Source organism: Alligator mississippiensis, chromosome 7, assembly GCF_030867095.1.
Source record: "Alligator mississippiensis isolate rAllMis1 chromosome 7, rAllMis1, whole genome shotgun sequence".
Lineage (NCBI taxonomy): Eukaryota > Metazoa > Chordata > Crocodylia > Alligatoridae > Alligator > Alligator mississippiensis.
Window position 1 is genome coordinate 8,072,178 of NC_081830.1, and position 21,266 is coordinate 8,093,443.

The window sequence follows — 21,266 nt, forward strand, 5'->3', positions numbered from 1 at the left end:
GAATGGCAGCTGGGGATAGCAGCATCCCCATTTATGTCCATCTGTGCCAGGAAAGTGGAGTCCAGCCAGTAGTTCTTCCTGAAGGTTTATTTGGAAAGCTTCTGTACATCATGTGCTAGCTGGTTTTCTGGCTTTTGTCCATGCTTGGCTCTGCCTCTGGACTCTGGGTTTTGGGGACTCACTGGCTTTCTTGAAATGAGGGTCCCAAAATTAGACACAGTTCTCTAAGTGTGACCACACCAGAGCCAAATAGAGCAGAGGAACCATCCCTCTTTAATACAGTCCAAGAGGCGGTTGGCCTTTTGTTTGCAACAAGAGCACATTGTTGACTCATGGTCGGCTTATGGTCTTCTGTAACCCCCAGGTCCTTGTCTGCAGCGCTGCAACCTAGCCAGTCCTTTCCCAGGCAGTATTTGTGCATCTGATTAATACACCCCAAGTTTAGAAATACTACAGTGCTACTCCCTGATCCAGCTGAAAGGCACATCCAGATACGAAAAGTCCAGCTGGTCCTGCACCAGTGAAGTGACAGGGTTATCTTCATGGTATAGGACTGGAGTTCCCAGGCCCCAGCATCTCTAGCTTTGTGTCCCATCACTACTAATCCTTCAAGACTGTTATCTTTCCTGCGCAGTGATCACCAGGTATAAACACAGGTATACATAAGAAGAATAAACAAAGGTATACATAAGAAGAATAAACATGGGTATACATAAGAAGAACTAAAAAACACGTTAACTGTGGAGCAGCATCTCTAAATTATAACTTTTCTTATTACACCCTTGTGTTTGTGTGAGGGAGATGGAGACACATGTAGCCACAATGTGGGTTGGAATCTCACTCCTCTCCATTGACTGTCCCATCTTTATTGCAGTTTCCCTAGTAAAGCCTGTCTAGGGGGTGTGGAGGACCTGGACTCTGTGATCACTCCAACCTTTTTACCTGTGGCCATTCTAGGGTGCTTTTGGTTCCTGAGTAGGAAAGCCTGGTGCTGGCTTGAAGCAGGAGTGGGCAATGGGGTGTGGGGCCTTTCCTTTCTGGAGGTGCTGCTGTGATTCAGTCCCAGAGGCAGAGAACTGGATGGCTCTGGATGGGAGGACATGTGGCTGAGGCCTTGCAGTACCATAGGACAGGAGTGCCATCTGGTGGGCATCCCTACCCATTACATCCCACCACAATGCATCCAAAGGACTGCATCTGCTCCCCCTTTTACTAGCTTTATGTTTTTTTGGTTGCTCCCAAATAGCCCAAGAGCCTTTCCCCCTTTAAAGCCCCATTATCCCCTGAGGCCTGCTTTTTCCTTGAAGTAAAAGGCTTCTTTCTTTCTCATGTGTGTGAATTGCTTTTGCTTTTAGTGCTTGCTGGCTGCTCTCTGGTGGCTGCTTGTGTGAATTGCACAGGGGCAACCCCCCCATAACCACTCTATTCCCATATTGTAGCCCTCCACACTTTACCTCTTTCCTCATCTCCAGTATGTCTTCTTCCTCCTCTCGCTCTCCAATGCTGAGATCTATGTTAGAGCCTCTGAATTAGATCGTATATTAGAGCCTATATGAGAACCAGGACTGCAGGGCTGGTCCCTGTAGAAATGGGATGCAGTGGCCTCCATTTGTTCCCTGTGAAGAGCTGCCCAAAAGGAGACAGGCATTAACCAAAGGGACTCAGTGTCTGCTTGGGGGCTTCAGGTGCTCTCTGTGTCCAGGGGACTTCTATATAAGAATTCACCCAGCAACCAAACTCCCCTGGGGCTAGGGTTGCCAACCCTCTTGGATTGCCTGGAAGTCTACTGGAATCGGCATCCATCTCCTGGTGACTATTGAAAGCAATCTGGGAGACTAAGATTGTGAACGGGTTGAACAGTACAATTAATGACATTATGTCATGTTGGAAAAAAAATCCCTGGGAATAGCTTCAGTCAGAGTTGGCAACCCTACCTGGGGCTGAGCTGGGGGAGCTGCCCCAGAAAACAGGGGTGCAGAGGGGCTGCTAAATAAGTTCAGGTGTCTATATCTCCATAGGCATGTGACCCATATAAATGAGGCCACTGAGGCCTGTCTATCCCATAAATGTTCTCCCCCTCAGTTTCCCCCTCTGCCCCTCTTCTTAGATGCTATACATAGATCATACTGTTTCCACCGTTGCCCACCACAGTGCCCCCCTGCCACCCACTGTGGTTAGGGGGTCTCAACTTCCTCCTCCCACCCCACACTTGTGGTCTAACGGCCCCACCTGCTCCACGTGCCATGCTCCCCGCCTGCCACGTGCTCGCCTCTGTATTTTTAACTCCACTTTCCAGAGGAAGTGGTTTCCGTGGGGAAGCTTCAAAGCTGACCCAGATCTCGGGGCAGGCATGTTGCCATGGAGCTGCTGACGTGCACGGCGCCTCCTCTTCTCACACCACCTGGGCGCTAAGACCTGTTTCCACTTCCTGTCCTACTTGCTGCTTCCTGTCTCAGCCCGAGGCGGTGGTTTTTTGTTTTTTTGGGTTGAAATAAACAATACAGCCATGAATCAGGGGGCGGGGGGAAGCGCCTTTGAAATGCATCCATAGGGCTTTCATTGATTGATTCATTGAGGAGCGAAGGGAGTGCTTTGCTCATCCTGGCATCTCAAAGGCCCCATTGGTGTTCTCGCCCAGTCCAGTAACCTGTGGTTGGGACGAGGTTTGTTTTTGAGAACAAAAGATATAGTTGTGGGATGGAGCTGTTGATTTGTTGTTTTTTGTTTGGTTTTATTTGGGGGGGGAGGGGGTGTTGTAGAGGTGCTCATGGGACTTAGTGTATTTGGTCTGGCCTGTCTCTCAAAGGGCTCTTCAACATCCCAACTTCCATGGCACCAAGCAATGGGAAAATCTCTTCTCTCTGGATACATCACTCTTGCTTCTGGTTTGAACCTGCTCAGAGAAATGTTCCAGCGGTTGCATCCCATTTATACCTGTTGGCTGTCTCAAGATTGCTTGATAGAGGCATCCGGGGAATGTAACAGGCATATGGTAATTCTCCTGGGAGGTTTCAAAGTGTTTAGTCATTCTCCTAGATCAAGGAACAGCTCCCCAAGTGGTTAGGACATATTAGATTTGGCCTATAAGGTGCAAAATTACTCTGCCTTCTGCCCAAGGTCAGACTACCATGGCTAACTACCTCTCTCTGCTCTTGGAGGGTGACAGTCGGGGAATGGAGAAAGTGGATTGAAATTGTAATGCACCTATAGGCAAGAGAAAAGGATTATAGGATCATAGGAAAGTAGGACTGGAAGGGACCTCATGAGGTCATCTAGTCCAATGCCCCTGCTCCAGGCAAGATCATCCCTAAATAAACCGTCTCAGACAAGTCTTTGTCCAACCTATTATTGAAAATGTCCAAGGTTGGAGATGCCACAACATCTGTTGGTAGCCTGTTCCAGTACTTCAAAATCAGCAGTTTCCTCCTGATCTCCAACCTAAATTTCCCCCTGTTGGAGCCTGAGGCCATTGCTTCTAATTCTGTCTCCTATGACCAGAGAAATGCCCATCTCCATCTCCCCTGTCATTTCCTTTCAGGTATTTGAAGGCTGTTATCAAATACCCCCTCAGTCTTCTCTTCTCCAGACTAAATAACCCTTTTCTCATAAGTCTTGCCTCCCAGGCCCCTAATTATTTTTATCAAATGAATAGTAGCTAGCTATGTGTATGCATGTGATCGGATGATTCAAAGAAGAATGTATGTATAAATACGTATGCTTTTTGGAGACTTTTGAATTGCTGTGTATTTTGGCATGTTTTCCCTGTGGCGGTCAGCCTGACCATCAAACTGATAGGGAATGAAAGCTATTTTAGGTTCTATTGGGTTCCTTTTATTCACTGAAAAACCACCAGGGCCACGTCTGCATGAGACACTGACTGCACAGTAGCCCAGTACTACTGTGCAGTAGGGTTGTATGGCAACAACTGATGCAATGCTACTGTGAAGTAGTATTAAGTTACTGAGCAATAGCATCACAAAAAAGACATTCACCAGCACTACTGCGCAGTAACTCAGGTTCCTGCATAGACAGAGCCCAGTAGTAGGGCTGGAGAAGTGTCCCTGGAGGTTGCAACACTGCTTGCATCCCCCAAATCCCAGAGTCCTCTGCTCGCAGAAATCTCCTTACCTTGGGGCTTGCACTACACTGCTCTATATCACTGTGAGAATGAATCCCTTGATACCTCTGAGTGCAGGCCAAAAAGCCTGCTGTTAGCACAACTGTTAACCCCACAACTATATTTCCATCTCCAACCTCAATAGCAACAACTTGATTAGTAAAAACGGGGCTCACTATCAAGTTGCACAAGCTCACCAAGGCCTTGTTCAAAATTTGTGATGACTAAAGTTAAATTAAAACTTGTGATCCTGTTGTCAGGTAAAAAAAAGAAAGATGTAACAAGACATCACCTTGTATGGGTGTGATTTGGACTACAAAAGTTATTTCCCTTATTTTCTAGAGGGAAATACATCCGTCTCCCCCAACCCCATACACCCTTCTCTAAGACACCCAGTCCTTCACCACCAACCATAGGCCTGGCATCCCTTGGAGGGGAAATACCCATTGCCCTCCCTTTCCACCCCAGGGCTAGTTTGGAGCTGGCAGGCCTCAAGAGGAATGGCCCTGTATCCTATTCCCTAGCCCCATAAGCCAGCCAAGTCCCTTCTCCCTGGGGCCAGATTGCACCCAGCACCCCTTCATTTCCAGCTTTTTTTCAGGGGGAAGATAGGAAAATAGGGCTGGAAGTGACCTTACAAGTTCATTTAGTCCAGCATTTTACAACCCTTCCCACCCCGGCAGGATCATTCATGACTAAACCATTCCAGCTAAATGCTTGTCTAAACCATTCTTGAAAATTTCCAGGGATAGAGATTCAACAACTTCTCTAGGTAGCCTGTTCTGATGCCTTACCATTCCCATAGTGAAAATGTTCCTCCTGATCTCTAAACTACATTTTCTCTGCTGCAGATTGAGTCCATTGCCCCTAGCTCTGTCCCCTACAGCCACAGAGAGAAGCCCATCTCCATCTTTTCTGTCACCACCATTCAGGTATTTGAGGGCTGTTATCAAATTCCCCCTCAGTATTCTCTTCTCCAGACAAAGCAGCCTTAGTTCTTCCAGACTTCTTTCCTCAGAAGTCATTTCCCATGCCTCTGATCATTTTTGTTTCTCGGTGTTGGACTCCTTTCAGTCTGTCCACATCTTTCTTGAAGTGTGGAACCCAAAACTGAACACAGTGCTCCAGGTAAGGTCTCACCAGGGCCAAATAAAGTGGAAAGGTGAAAAGTTTATTAGAGAAAGTGAAGGGTTTTTGAGGCTGAAAAGCATCTCTGACCCAAGGTTGAATGCCTACAGACTGTGGCTATGGATAAACTTGGGACTCTTCTAATTTCCACTCGAAGTATCCAAGGGATGGGGGTGCTGCAACAGTCTTCCAACCAAAGGGGTGAAAGCAAAGAACCTGTATCTCCTGAAGGCTGAGCAGGGTGTATTTATTGAATGACCACTCTGATAGGACAGGGGTCCTGGCTCAGCAATCAGCAGGGACCACATGGAATTGGTGTGTGTGGCCCCCAGGTGGGGTATAAAAGGTAGCTGTGCAGTGTGGAAGGGCTCTGGCCTCCGAGCATTAGTAGTTGTTGTTTAGGATCAGCAAAGAATTTTTTTCCATTCCATGAATGTTTCCGGCTTCCACGCACATCCAGCGTATTATTTCTGTCTTTCTCTCTCACCTTTGTCTGAGACTCTGTGATGTTTATCATGGCTAAGGATGATGTTCCTGACAGCACCAGCTAAGGAGCTCTGGGTTTCTAGAGGGCCTTGCTTTCCTGCGTTCATACTGCAACACTTCAAAATAAACGAGTTTAAATTTTATAAGCCTATTTAATTTAATGAGGATTAAACCTTGTGACATGTACAGGCACCCACTGATGGGCATATTTAGAGAATCAGGAAGGATTTTTTTCCCCTAGATCAGGCTTAGGAAAGGTGAGAGGGGCCTGTGATTGCCTTCTTTTTGTAGTGTGGGGCATGGTCCTCTTCCTAGTTAATAGATACTTTAAAAAAACTTAACAACTTCCATGGTGTTACAATGGCAATACTCTTGTCTTCTCGGCTTTTAACAGTAATGTATTCATGGTGTATTCTTAGATAGGTCTCCTTGTAGTTCTGAGTGAGGGTTTGAAGCGCTGATTTGGGGGATTCCTTGTGGGTGATGCATGTCTGCAGATGCAGGAGACCATATTTTTTTAGTAGCAAAAAGTGTGACCTTTCTCTAAATTGATAATGATTCATATTTTCCTTACTTTCCTTCCCTAGATGGAAAAAATGTTGCCGAGAGTAAGATGTACAAAGAACAAGAGACTTCACTAATCAACAAAGATCTTTAATAGCAGCGCATGGCACCAGGTAGAATAAAAGACAGTATATGGTGATCTCATTGGTGCAATACAAAGACTCTGAGCAGGAATAAAAAATTCATATGAATAACTATACTTCTTTTTTTAAAGGCTAAACATGAGTAGATATGCATAGTTTATACAACTCTAAAAATGATAAACGATATACTTGCAAAAGTCTATGGCTGAGAGCTAGAGAAAAGATAACAAAAATAGGACTAAAAAAGAAAAAAAGGGGAGAGGAAGAGAGGGAAATCCTAAACTGGTGTTGGTCTCTATGAATGGTGTCAATCAGAAGAAATTACTAGACTATCTAGTCCCCTGTAATGAGCCTGATAACTTGTCCTTGATGAAAGCATGTATTTCAGAAGTTGGCTAAAATCAATGCAATTAAGCTGAATCACACCAGCAAAGATCTAGCTCAAACTCTGAATAGTCAATGGTTGGAGAGTTGGTTATGAAGCATGTATGTGATATTATGCATGCGTATGCATGTGTATGTGCTCGGATAGTCATCAGGGCCAGGCAGTGCTGTGATATGCCCCCATTCTGATCTCCAAGAAGCAAGCAAAGGGATTTCTATTCACTCCTGACTTCTGTCTCAGGATTTTATCTCCCAGTTGAGCTAACACTTGGCTCTTGGAAAGACATCTGCTACTGGCTGAAAAGCTGCAAGTCTCAGAGAATCCACCCCATCCCTAAGGTGTTCCACTGCCTAATTGCTCTTTACATGTTGTGCACAATGAGGCTTAATTTTCAGTCTGAAATTATCCAATTTCAATTTCAAACCATCTGCTTTAAAAAGCCTGGGGCTGTTAGGAAACTACTGGCTAGCAATTTGCACAGGAGCCCACAAAAACTGCCTGTCCAAATCTCATCCATTGCATTTCACATGCAGGTTGTCTCCTGATTCCCCTTTGAAAATTCTGCCGGGGACAGAGGATTTGAGGCTGTGTTTTGGACTGGAATGAGAAATTCAGCATTAATTTCAATGGGGAGTCAGTGCTCATTGAAAATCTGAATCTTTCTATGCATCTATTCCCCTTTCAGTTTCAAAATGGTTTCCTCCCCCATGGTTTTTTTCTTTCAGTGAACCCCACCCACCTACACATGCTTTTGGAGATCTTTTTCTCAATTGCTTGATTTTTGCAAGATCATTGGAAAGTAAACATTTCCGCCCAAAACACATTTGGCTGTAATGTCAAAGTATGATTAAAAAGTTGGTGCTAAGTCACTTTCTTCAGCTTTGTAGGCTTTCAACAGCAAACAATTATTCCCTGCCTGAAAAGACACTTTCTACAAAGTGGCAATTTAATGAGGATGGAAGGAAACCCACTTTCCATTGAAAAAAGCTTTTTTGACAACACCCGACAAGTCCAAATTAACAGTTCCTTGCCTCACACAGGAAGGTAGTGAAGATGCATTGGTCAGCACATGGGAGTTGAGAGTAATGAGGGTTTTTAAACAATCAGCAAGGTCCTTATGAAGCATACTAAATTAAAGCACTTCTTGAACATTATATATGGTGAGCTGCATGTAGAGAGGTGACTGTTGACAATCAATCCCCTTTGGTATGGGGTTCATTGGTTGCTGTATGGGACGGTCTGGTGAGAAGAAGATAGGAGGGCTTTTGGTAACTCCCATCACTCTTAATCACAGATATTCACATTTCTTTCACACCTGTAACAAGAAAGATTGAGCACATTGGTTTATAATTAACATTTAGCTAGGGGCTAAGCTCAGGAGTTCTGGCCAAGAACAAGTGTCCATTGTAGGGGGGAGGGGAGGGAATAAAAGAGGGAGAGAGGAAAAATATGCATCAGGAGCCAAACTTAGAGCTGAGATTTTTCCACACTTGGAAATAAATAGTAATTGAAGTTCCAGTTTCCCTGGTTGGGCCTGAAAATTTAAGGGATGATGAAAGGTATTAACTGTGGTGGGACACATCTGTTTATCTGCTTCATTGGGCAAAACAGATGTTGCCTGTTGTTGTGCAGGGGCCGGATCCTGTGGGACAACAAGAGATGTGTTCTCCACTTGCCGGGATTCCCTGGGGTGTGTCTCTGTAAGCAGTAAAAGATGGAGTTTCCCACTTGCTCAGGACATCTCTCTGCAAGTGGAAACTCTAGATTTCTCTGCCTATGGAAACACACCCTGGAGATGCCCCAGGGCATGTCTCTGTAAGAAGAGAAAACTGGGCAGGTTTTCCTGAGCTTTCAGGGGCCCAATCCTGCATGTGAATTCCTGAGACATGCAGGATCAGGGCTCTCAAGCCCTGGGAGCACCTGCTCAGGGTGTCTGGAGAGCACTCTACTGTCATAACACTACAGATGTCTGGTGCAATACAGTGACACCAGCTATGTTGCACCCACATGTTCTGGGCATTTGTGGTGGAACTAGGGGTATGTATGTCTGTTTGCCTGGATTTTTATGGTGGGACAAAGGCAACATCTGTTTCCACTCTGAAACCTTACTGTATGGGCTAGATCAGTGATTCCCAACCTTTTTTTGCTGCAACCCGCTGCTGGGGGTGGAGCATGACAGTGGCAGTGGCCCAGGGATGGGGGCGGGGGAGCTCCCAGCACACAGCTCATCCTTTGTGTGCGGTGCCGCCGGCATTGCCCCCATGACCTTCATCTGGGTCATGAGCCGAGGTTGGGAACTGCTGAGCTAGATGCATATGAGTAGATAGGGATGAATAGATAGATACTCTGATAGACAAATGCTGAAAAAGAACGTGTTGCTCACAGAGATCATAAAGGATGGATAAATAACTGAAAGATAGAGACAAATTGTGGAGGGAAAGATGGATAGTGAGAGAATTACTATGGAGAAGAGGCTGCTGAGTGGAATTTTATGTGGATAAATGCTTTGGAGAGCTGGATGGATCCATGATCCCACCCCTCTTCCCATCCAAGGCACTCCTGTTCACCTTAGCTCCTCCATGCAATGAAGGTCACGATCAGGTTGAATGCGACTCCCTTCAGGAAAATGACTTTCATGCCCAGTACCATGAAGGACATCAAGTTCAGATGCTCATCTATAAAACAGCAGAAGAATTTAGGTCACCCAGAGATCAAAGCCATCCCTGCAAAATCCCTGTATTCCTATTAGTGGGCAATAGGGGATGGGGCAGGAGCTGTATCATGTCATTCCATTTGGCATAAATTAATTTTAATTAGACCAGATGAATGAATATTAGTTGGACCAGGGAGAATGGGTATGAAACCATGACTGTCCAGTATTAAGCCCGTTATCCAGTTAAAATGAGATATTATAAAGGGGCTAGACTATTCTTTATGGCCATGGGGCTGGGCATGTTCTCGCTGCATTTCTCTGTGTGTGCGTGTAGCATTTGTTTTGCTCATAAATGCACAGGCTTAATGTTTAACTAGGGCAGGGTGACTAGGGCAGCCCCTCAAATGCTGACTCTGGGGTTGGGGTATGGGAACGGAAAGACTGGTTATTGCTACATCATTGCGGCAACTTCCCTGAGCGACTGGCCACATCCTTTCGCTTCTGGGCCTAATTACTGTGTGAGAGAGTCTCTCTCTTTGGGCTTTGTTACATATTACATTTAGCACATTTTGTATTTAAATGATCCTAAGTATTTTAAACAGTTTTCTGAGCAGTTGCAAGTTAACGCTTACTACGATTTAAATCTAGATTACAGTACCTCACCAGAGTCTTGACCTGACAACTCCCTGTCCCAGGACTGAAGCCTGAAAATCAACTTATTTTTCAGGCCTCTTCATGGAGATCTCATGGAAGCTGCATCAAGACTCTGGGTATGGTGCGGGGACTGGGAGCGAGAGCGGCACTCAGGCCTCACAGCCTGTGGGAACCTTGAACTAGTTCCTGTGGTGTGGTGCAGGGACTGGGACTTGCCCTCATGCCATACTGGGTACCAGTCACGCCATGCTGGGCACTCCATGCTCATGCGGGGACTAGCCCTCATGCCATGTTGCTCCCAGCCCCTGCACTGCATTGGAGCCTTGAAATGGCAAAGCACCTATGTGGTGGTGGGAACCTGACAAATGGCTTTTTGGGCTCCTTCCACCATCCCAGTAGTAAGGCAGACTGAAGTTAGGGCAACATGTGTTGCCTAGCACTAGTTGGAAATACTCCTCACACAAAGGAGGTGTAATATTAAGCTGATCAGAGTTCCTGGGGCATGAGTTTTCATGCTGTAATGTGCAGAAGCTTGTGGTTTCAACGTGTTTAGTGCAAGGGTAACATCTAACACCCCCATCTGTAGATTGGGCTGTCTACAAGGAAAGAGATATTCATTTAACTCCCCCCTGCCCCAAAAAATCTGTTTGGATATTCTTTCCCACTCCATCCAAAACCTGAAACATTTTTGTCAAAACTTGACAGCTTTGACAAAAAAAAAATCCACATGTAGGCAGGGGGTTGGACCCAATGATCTGTTGAGGTCCCTTCCTACCCTAGCATCTATGAATCTATGAAAACACCTGTTTTTAGATTAAAGGGGAGGAAAAATCAGAGTAAGAAGCAGAGGATGGAAGACTATTTCTGTGGAGGGGTTTTGGGTTTTGTTGGTTTGTGCAGCTCTGTACTAGTTTCAGGAGGCTCTGTTTTCTGTCTCTGGATGGGTGGGTGTTTTGTGCCACTTCTTTTCTAACCATATAAAGTCCATATGTATGTTCCAGGTAAAGGTTGGATTGTAACCCCACAGGGATCTCCAAGCTAGCTCTTAGTGAGCATAGGGTAACCACAGCTAGCACACTCCACCCTGAAGTCCTGCTGCTGGGCCTTGTTACCCAAGCTACATAGACAAAACCAGCAAGTCACTGTATGCTGCAGCCTTGGACCCAACCGCAGTGTAAATATAGCCTCTGTCTTCAACGTTTTGTGATATCTTTCAGTTTACTGGTAAGGGTGGGGGTGGGGAACAGTGTTTGTATTGACCTTTAAATGGGATTGAGATGCCTAGGTCCTTCAGGACCCTGCAGGAACCTGAATGCTTTTAGGTTTTAAAGTTCAGACTTTTATATGACTAATGCTAACAATTGAGCAAGGAGATTGGAAGAATGGGATGCATCTGAACTTGGGCTGGATGGATCTTCAAAGAGGATGGGATTTCTTTTTTTTCTAAGCAGCCTAAATAAAGCTTGCTGCTTAAGTCCCTTGGGAAGAAATCAGCATCTGATCCCCTCAGGTTCCTCCCCTTCACCCCCAAAATTCCAAGGCCAAGCCCTTGGCTTCAGCCACGCCACGCATCAGGGAGCCTCCCAGGGTAGGCTGGATAAAGACTTTCATCTGTGCCTAGACCTCTTGTGTCCGTACCTGTCTCAAAGTTGTCAGACATCTTCATGGTTATACATGTATCTTCTTCATCTGAAAATAAAAAACAACCACTTATTCAATTATTTGATGCCGAGGGTAGTCAAGCTTTGCAACAGGCTACCTAGAGAAGCTGTGGAATTTCATTGCTGGACATTTTCAAGAACAGGTTGGACAGATACTTGGCTAGAATTGTTAAGTGAGGGATGATCCTACCTTGAGCAGGGATCTGGATTAGATAACCTTATGTGGTCCTTTCCAGCCCTGCTTTCCTATGATTTTATTTCACTGTCTTTCAATTCATTTCAATGCCAGTTTCTTATGGTCATGCCTAGGGACCAACTGAGGACTGACCTCTGCTCTATGAGGTGCTAAACCAATAGAAGATAAAGATTCATTGTTTCACAGGTTTTAAAGCCAGAAGCAGTGTTTAGCCTGACTTCATATAATGCACAAGACCAGTCACCCTTATGTTAAACGTACCCATTTCTGTTCAACTAAATGAGAGGCAAGGATTTCTTAGAACTATGTAATTTATTGGACCAACTATGTAGTTGAGAGGAAAAGGCACCAAGTCTTGGTCTGAGGACATCAAAGAATATATTATTTCCTTGGAAATTAATCAATGATTAGTCATCTTACTCTTTAAAAATTTGCCCCAATATCTACTTCTGATTTCTCTACCCTTATCTGTCACCCACTGGTTCTTATTGTGCTTTTCTGTGTTGGTGTAGCCATTGTCCCTATGAAAGGTAAGTATCACATTGCAAGCAAGTCACCTCTCAACCTTTTTAAACAGTTCATCCTACAGGAGGGTGTGGAAACTCCATCCTTGGGGGCTTTCAAAACCCGGCTAGACAAAGCTTTGGCTGGGATGATCTACTTGGGGCTGGTCCTGCTTTGAGCAGGGGGTTGGACTAGATGATCTCCTGAGGTCCCTTCTAACCCTAACTTTCTATGATTCTATGATTCCACCCAATGGCATCTCTGGCTCTCAGATTATTGACTCCTTGTATGCTCTCTAGCTCTTCAACGCTTTTTAAAAAAAAATGAGAACATACAATTTCCATGAGATGATTCACTGTCTGTCTCATTAATGCTGTGATAGAAATACCATGAAATGCCAGTGTCTATTCTTGAGAGGTGTTGCATAGCAACTGAGCTGGTGTTTGATTAATGCCGAGCAAAGGGCTACAAATTCTGTCAAAGCATCAACATTGTTGATGATGGTGGGAAGAACAATGGACAGAGAGAGAGATGTGTGATAACAAGGGTAAAAAAGATAGGCAAGTATGGGGGTGCTTATTGCATATCAGGTTATAGGAAAATGCCCAATAGTAAGAAAGTAATTATTTAAGTAGTTGGTAAGTAGCCAGTAGTAGTAACAGTAGTAGTAAAAATAATGAATATGCAAGAAACAAAGGGTATATAAAATAGTTTGGGAACAAAGGGTCATTGGACTAGTGGATTACTAAACTACAGAAACATGCCCCTAAATGTCCCAGTGAGATCCGAACTGCCTGATCAATGGAATATGGAGCAAGGCTTGCTTGCAAGTTAACTAATGCATTGCTTGGTATAAGGGCGTGTGCTGTCTGCTGAATAAACCTACATTAATGGAGGAGAAACACCTATGTCTTTGAGCTTCCTCTCTCAACAAGCCACTGGCTCCTCGATCCAAGGGGCTGGGGCAACAAGAGGACACACTCTCTACCCATTCTTTGTACATACAAAGATTGCACTATGTCCCCACCTCACCTGAGTTTTGGCCAGAGCATCACACTGGGCAGTTTGCCCACAACCACCCCTAAACACTTCCCAACCTCTCTGCTTCCCAGGAAACAGTGTCTTTACCACAAGACTGAACTCTGTTCCTTCTCAGACTCCACTGTGTCCCAAAGCTTGGCCCCTTCATCGGTTACCACCCACCTAAGGTATAGAGAGGAAACCCTGCTCAAAATTCCCCATTTACCTTCGGTATCTTCTGGGCACTTGGATGTGAAGTGCAATGAATGGTTAACGTAACCATCAAAGTCAGATTCAAACCAATGCACTCCTCCATAGCTGGCTTCCTTCTTGTTGCTCTCTGGGTTTCTCACTTCGATAATGGAGCTTTGAAATGACTCATTCTTTTCTTTGTTAGAGATTCTGATATTGTCAGGGAAGTAGTCTGTGATAAGACAAGCTGAAATATGTGTTTCAGGGGACTTCAGCTTGTAGATAGAAGGATCAGAATCCTGGAGGTCTGGAAAAGAAAAAAAAAATCAGATGGCATGGTCAGCATATCTCTGGTTTCTTGAGAAATCCTCCTCTAGTCCTGCAAAACATGTAACTGTAGACAATAATCAAGTCACCCCCTTTAGCCTTCTCTCAGTTTGCCTGAGCAGATGGAGCACCTATACTCTTGCTCTAAGTTATGCTTCCCTGTCCTTTAATTATTCTTATAGTTCCCCTCAGAACCCGTTTCCCCTGCTGCAGCTTAAGGCTGTTGTTCCTAGTCCTGTCCATTATGGCCATAGAAAAAAGAAGCCCATGTCCATCCTCTCTGTAATTGCCCTTCAAGAATTTGAAGACTTATCCAACATTATCCATCAGCACGTATTGAACCAAACATCCATGTTTATGTCAGGAACAAGAAGCGATAGACTTTTTCCACCCCCACAAGCCATCATTAGCCCAACATCTGACATTTGCACTACTGAAGTGACATAAGATAAGTAGGGAACATGCTTCTGTCTTCATTCAATACTATTTGGGTGCTTTGGGCTGCTTCCAAGATACCAGCTAATCTATATTTCACAGTGTATTCCCACAAATTTGCCATTGAGCCCATAACTTCTGCTTGAGCTACAGGATACTTTAAAAGAAGGATTCAGTCTCAAACAGATGCTGAAGATGGCTGCATGTTCCTAATGGATTAGGGCAGTGAGGCTGACATTGTCCTTGGGGACACCTAGGCTCAGATATCTCTTGGGCATCTCAAAGGACTTAGCTGCCTAAGGTGTTATCCTATCCTATCCTGTTCTAGTTTCTGAACAATCCAATAGTGCATCAACTTTTGCAATACACCAGGTCATCTGACCCTTAAGAGAGTCACAAACAAAGCAGTGAGGAGGAGGAGGAGGAGGATAGTGATCTACCTAGCTTTTGTATTAACTGTTTTTAAGGAACTCAAGCGAGGTGGAACAGGATTGCACTTGGGTACCTTAGTCCAGTTACATGCCTAATAGGTAGAACAGAATCTGGCACCTATGTCTTCTTCCTTTAAAATCTCTCCCTAAGTGAAGACCTAGTTGCTAGGCACTGCCACCCATGGGATCCCATTTTGCAAAAAAGAAGCTTGCTGTGGAAGCCACTGTCTGCTAAAGCTCTCCTTCACCAACCTCAAATGTAGAGCAAACCAAAGTCTCAGCCCTAGGATGCAGCATACAGACTAGTCTGGAAGCTGTGCCTGCTCACTGGGTTCTGCTGTAACTTTGGTTCCTCTGCAAAAAGCCAATTGATAACTGTTTCCAGTGAAAGTATCTTGCCAAGGGCCCTTATAAAAAGATGGTATAACCTTCTCTGTGCCCCCCATAGGCTTATATAATGGAATAGAGGAAGCTCCTATTGATTTATTTCCTCACAATCCAGTAAAAGATGGTTCTGTTCACTTTACAGCCCAAGAAGGTGAGGTTAAGGGAAAATGTCTGTGGTTGAAGCTATTGACTGGTGACCTGGGAGACCTATGCTGCATTCCTGGTTTGGTTACATATTCTCTTTGGGACCTTAGTCAACCTCTCTCACCTGCGAGTTTCAAGATTGAATTGATGTGTTTGATATATCCTGAGTTAAAAGTGTTTGATAAGTTCTGAGTTAAAAAACTGAGCTAACTGAACATTGAGAAAAAAATTCAGGTCTGGTTAAGAATATTTCCAGTTGGTCACCAAAAGACTCTCTGTCCTTTGGTTGCCTCTCTTTGTAACACGGGCACAATGACACTGCCCTACACGTCAGGGTCCCAGATCCTGTGGTAGCAAGCATTGTAGAAAGGCATTTGACAAACAGCAGTTTACTCCCCAGATGAAGTTCTCATCACTGCCCATGGAAGAACACTCCACTTACTAGTAGACCCCTGGCTCTTGGGAATCTTCTTCTGATGTTCTTCACAGGCTTTCATTTAACAAAACCTCTTTACAAAATCATCTGCCTTCTCTACATGTCTTGTCAAATGCCCAGGTGATATGTTATTTCATAGCCATAATCACTTTGCCTAGCGATAGACATTTCTTTCTTGCAGTCTTGCTTCAAAAAGTCACTTATCCTACAGTTCTCTGACTTTTCTAGGCAAAGTTCTCTGACTTTTCTAGGCATTGCCTTGTCTTTGCCAGCTTCATGAGGAAAAATCCCAGAATTGTTGCTTTCTTATCCATATTCTATACTGAATTTGACATGGTGGGTGCCCTTACTGATCTCTGTTTATGAATGGAGAAGTTTCAGGGGTTGGGTACTGGGGAAAGAGAAACACGGGTTCAGCAGAAGGGAAGAAAGGTGAATGAATGAGTGTGTGCTGAGTGTGCATGTGGGCCTGTTAATTGATCCTCTCTTTATACACAGACACCTTTCCTGCCAATATTGCAGGAGATGAATATTGTGGAGGAAAAGGAGGGATGGATAAAATAGTGAGGTAGGTAATAAAGAGGGATGTGTATGTAGACATTGCAGGGAAAGAAGGCATAGATTATTAATACAAGATCTACAGCTCCTGGGCAATGAATAATTGTTTCCCTGACCATGTGTGCAACATCTCCAAAATCCCCAGCAGAATTGTACATTTCCACTCTGTTTCTGAATGTGCAGAACTTCTGCAGACTCTCAAGCAGATAAAAAATAGAGGCTGGTTTCTGCAGACAGCGCTAGCAGTGGCACCAAAGAAGTGTTTTGCTTCTTAGGCCTGCTCCGATTGGATCTCTCTGCTCCAGCACCGAAGGCTGATTTCCCGTAACTGCCCACAATGGTCACACCTCGCTATGAAACTTTGCAGATAGCTCATATTTACCCAAACAAGTAGCATAACCACAGCCCTAGCACCCACATTTCCTGTTATTCTCAGTCTAAGTGCACAGACTCATAGCTAAAGCTGCTGAATTTATGGTTCTTAAGGTCCTTATCTGCAGAAGAGATGCAGAATGAACTGTGCTGTTGCAAGCAATACAAAAACATCCCCTACCTAATCTACCAGAGCAGTCCTTGTACCAGTTGTTGAGCAGGCTATATAAAAAGCCAGCTCTCAATGGCAACTTTAAGGTAGAGGACCTCTGTTCAGTTGCAACCTTGAGCCACCATGGAGAATTTCCAGCCAGACTATAACATGCAACCAGGAGTGTGGAAGATCCATATCTCCATTCCCCTTCCTCTCCACGCCAACCATTCCTGCCCCAACAAAAATAAATACAGCTGGGTTGGAACAATGGTGGCCTTCAGGTTGCTGGGGCCCTGAGCAAGAGAATCATTTGGGGCCCCATAGAGGCTAATTTTGATGACCTATAAGCAAGTTGGACATTTTCAATTGCTAAATCACTTTGCCCTATCCATGAAACTGCAATGAAAGTATCTTCATGTAATATTGGTAATACAAATATTCAGCGTTATTAATTTTTATTTTTATAAAGTGTAGGGCCCCAGGCAGTCGCCTGGTTTGCCCTTCCCTAAACCCACTGCTGGTTGGAATTTACTTCTTAGAACCGAAAGCTGTTTCCCCAACTCCTACTCCAAGCCAACACGTCTCTGCAATTCAGGGTCAGGTTAGAATTATTATCCTACCAACAAAAAAGGTGCTCCATATCCTATTCCCAGTTTGTCCCCCTCAAGCCAGTGCCCTGATCTGGAGCCAAACCTTCCCACACCCAGTGAGGCATCCATACATAGGGATTTCACCCAAAAAGGTATCAAGTACTTTAGCATTTGAAAACACAAAAGCATTGCCTAACTTATGGAGATTTATCATTACTTTAGTCCTTTTCCCAAAGAAAAGTTTGTAATCTCCTCCAGAATATGCACTCAGGGAAATGGCCTTACAAAAGCACCCTAGATCTTATCCTAAACTGCTAATAGCAAATGGCCACTTCAGGCCAAGTTAAACATTGCCACAGAAATGTATATCGCTCTTCCTCATCCTCCCTCTTTCTTGCTTCAGATTTTATTATCCTATTACAAATTGCAACCCTTTTACACTGCTTGCTCCTGGCCTCAACCTCACACTGAAGATATAAATCTCAGTTTGTGATGCCATACCGTAAACATGGAGTCTGGTGTCATACATCCAGCACTTTATTTTTCTCTACTTTTTAAGTGCTTAGCTGAGCCCCTCATGCAATTATCCTCCAAGACCCTTCCAGAGATGCTTTTTGCAGTGAAAACTCAGGCTCAGAAAGACTACAAAGAAAAATGTAGCCACCATCTCACTGAAGTTCACCAGGATTGAAGTGTCTAGGTCCCTAAGGTTCTTCTAACAGTTCCTAAGCAAAGTGACCCAAGATCGCACGGTGGAGCTCAGGTAGAGCCAAGAACTGAACTTCAGGGTGGTATCTCAAATTGGCCTGTGTGTACTTTTGGGTCATGTCTCCAGGGTCATGTTTCTCTAATACTGGTCAGTGCTACCTGCTTCTGTGCAATGTCAGAGAGAGAATAGAGTAGTCTGTGAAAAAGATGGCGTTAGGCAGAAAATTCCACCCCAAGGCACCTACATCAAACCCTATAACCTAATCCCCCGTTTTTTTTTTTTTGGGGGGGGGGGGGGGAGAACTAGAGTATGTTGAGCCTGTTCCATCGCAATGATTTTTTTTTTTAAGGTAGAAAATGGTAAATTTCAGGAAAAGAAGAGTTTCCTCTGAACAGCTTTGCATCAAAATTTGCATCTAGCTAGGTTTAAAAACCTCAGTCCTAAGGAGTATTGCAATTAGGAAACTTACTTGGGAGGACTGAGAGGTCTGTACCAGCTCCAAAGGTCAGTTTTCTAGCCCCAGTATCTACACCACAGTTTGAACCATTGCAAATATCCTGCTGCAAGAATGAGTCACAGAGACATCTGGGGTAACCTGACTTTATGCAGCATAAAACAGTGACTTAAATGTGAACTGGGTGGATTCTTCAAGTGTTCTCTCAGTCTTAAGTTTTTATCTGAGCCTTCATCCTATGGGGGGGATAGCGGTACCTCATACTCATACCCATTTTTACCATCTTTTGCCATTGTATACATAAAGAACCTGACAAAGATTAGGCTGAAACTGCTGACAATACTGATTACTGTTGTCTCCTTATTTCTTTTACTCCCTTACTCATCTGTATTCATCAATGATCTGTTCTCAGACATTCACTAAAGGCAGTACACCTGAATTTCATATTCTCCCTCTTATCTCCCATCCACAAAATCTACTTAGCTATACGCGTCTGCCTTGAGTGTACATCATGAACCCACTGCACTCTGGTATCATCACACCCTCTTCATGGTCTGCCCTTTTCTGGCTTACACGTACCTGGGGTGACACTTAATCGAGTCCCACTTCCAAATGTGAGTTTAGAATTTCCACTACCATAATTTGCACCCTGGGGGAGTTCTTTACAAGAACTTCCTACACAACATTTGTATGTTCGGTGAGTCTGCGCTCAGCTAAGTGTTTTGAGAAGCCTTCCCACCCCTGACACTAAGCAGAAGTAATTGGTTTGTTTACACTATTTTGCCATTTTTCAAACTTGAAAATTCAAAATCTTCAAAACTTTTAAAAAGCCCTCAGCTTCTTTTAAAGTGAATTTTCAAAAATTAAATTAAGTCGTTGCTTTCAGTGACCAATTTTGATAGGTTACATTTATTTCATGCTAGGGTTCAATTTTTAATTTGACATTTTGTTTTCAAAATGGCATCTTTCCTAAAAAAAAAAGGCCCCCCGCAATAAACACCCATTGTTAACTTACACAGCAACTAGCCATCCTCCTTTTCAATCAAACATCAACTTGGTTGCATTTTAATTTCTTTAAAAAAATGAAAGATGGGAATCCCATAGCAAGAATAGATTTGGTTAGAGTACATCTTAGCTATTATGACCTATCAGGTCTCCGGATACCTTGGAGATAGTATAAAAGTCATGAACATCAAATGTTAGTCATCTAGCTTATGTTCTATTTCTGAACAGCTTATAAAAATTAAATAAATGATAATTACTTTAATAATTATAGACGGTTATGTAATCCAGCTAGTCAATAGCTCTCAGATCCAGGGCTTACAACTGCTCATAACACCTTCTGTTGATAGGCTTATAGCAATCCACACTGCAACATGCTGATATTATCTACTAATTATTAAACACTGGACATTATGGCTATGTTTATAAATCAGGATCAACATATCTATCCACCTCTCCTTTTCCCTGCAGCCTCTCATCTTCCATGAAATATATATTGCCAGGCCAGTACCAAAATCTGGCATTTCACACACACTCAGATATCCTTGATATTCTGGTTGCATATTTTCAAACAGGCCTAAAGGAATTAGGAACCTTAAATTCCACTGAACTATAGTGAAAGCTGGTTGCCTCTTCCCCTTTGGTCTTTGAAAATTGTCCTACTCACCTGGTTTGACTGTCAACCTTGTGCCCTTTCCAAATGTGAGCTTATTGACTCCACTTCCAAAATTCACACAACCCAGGAAGCCTTTGCAAGAACCTTCCTATGTGAGCTGACCCCAACTCAAAATTCTGCCCTTACTGAGAGTTTCTACAGACTGCTTTCTATTTTGGATGCTGAATCTGCTTCTTACTGGATTTTCTGTGCATCAGTGATGGATCCTCTAGTTTCACAGCCTCCTGGGCACTGGATGTGGAAGAAACTCCTATGCTCTTAATCTGACTTTGCTGATGGCCGATGTGGAGGACAAGGGTGGTTTTAAGGTGGGGCTGGGAACTAGGGAGGCATAGGTCCAATTTCCCACTCTGCAAATGACTCTGATTTTCAGCAGGTCACAAAACCAAGCATTTTCATAAAGAGCCCTTTGGTTTACAGAGACACGTTTCATTAAAGCCATCTATCCAGCAGCCAAAGAATCAGAGAGGATAGTTTTATTTCTAAAGAAACATCAAGAGTAATACTTACTTGGAGTAACAAAGAGTTTTGTCCCAGGTCCAAAAATCAGCTTTCCAAACCCTTGATTAGCACAGTGATATCAGCCTCTACAAAATGCAGGGTGTAAGGGAAGGGATACCCTCCACTTGCTCTGGTTTCCGTGACAAGCAATATGCAATAGCTTTCTAGATGAAGCAGGCCAGGGAAGCATATTGTTTGCATTATTAAGTAAAAAGGACTAAACAAATCCTTGGGGGAATATTTTGGGAATTATTTATTGTTGACCCAGGAATCTGGGAATAGACCACATGACTTCTGAAGAATGCATTGCATTTAAAAGCTTGTCGAAGCCTATCCCAACCATGCAGCTGGGCCAATAAAAGATATTACCCACAAAAATCCTTGTCTCCCACATATCTCCTTAACTATCATGGCTACAACAGTTCTCTAATATTATCAAGTGACTTC

At 43.9% G+C, this 21,266-nt stretch overlaps 1 protein-coding gene across 1 annotated transcript; it reads right to left on the reverse strand.

Annotated features, from left to right (window-relative positions):
* Nucleotides 1-6,369: 6,369 nt before the first annotated feature.
* On the reverse strand, nt 6,370-20,892 carry LOC102564822 (T cell receptor alpha chain MC.7.G5-like; the record flags this gene model as incomplete). The annotated part of the gene is made up of 5 exons (XM_059730473.1): nt 6,370-8,078; nt 9,331-9,438; nt 11,709-11,759; nt 13,678-13,950; nt 20,829-20,892. Coding segments are annotated over 4 exons (495 nt in total), but the record flags the coding sequence as incomplete, so codon positions are not given.
* Nucleotides 20,893-21,266: the final 374 nt, after the last annotated feature.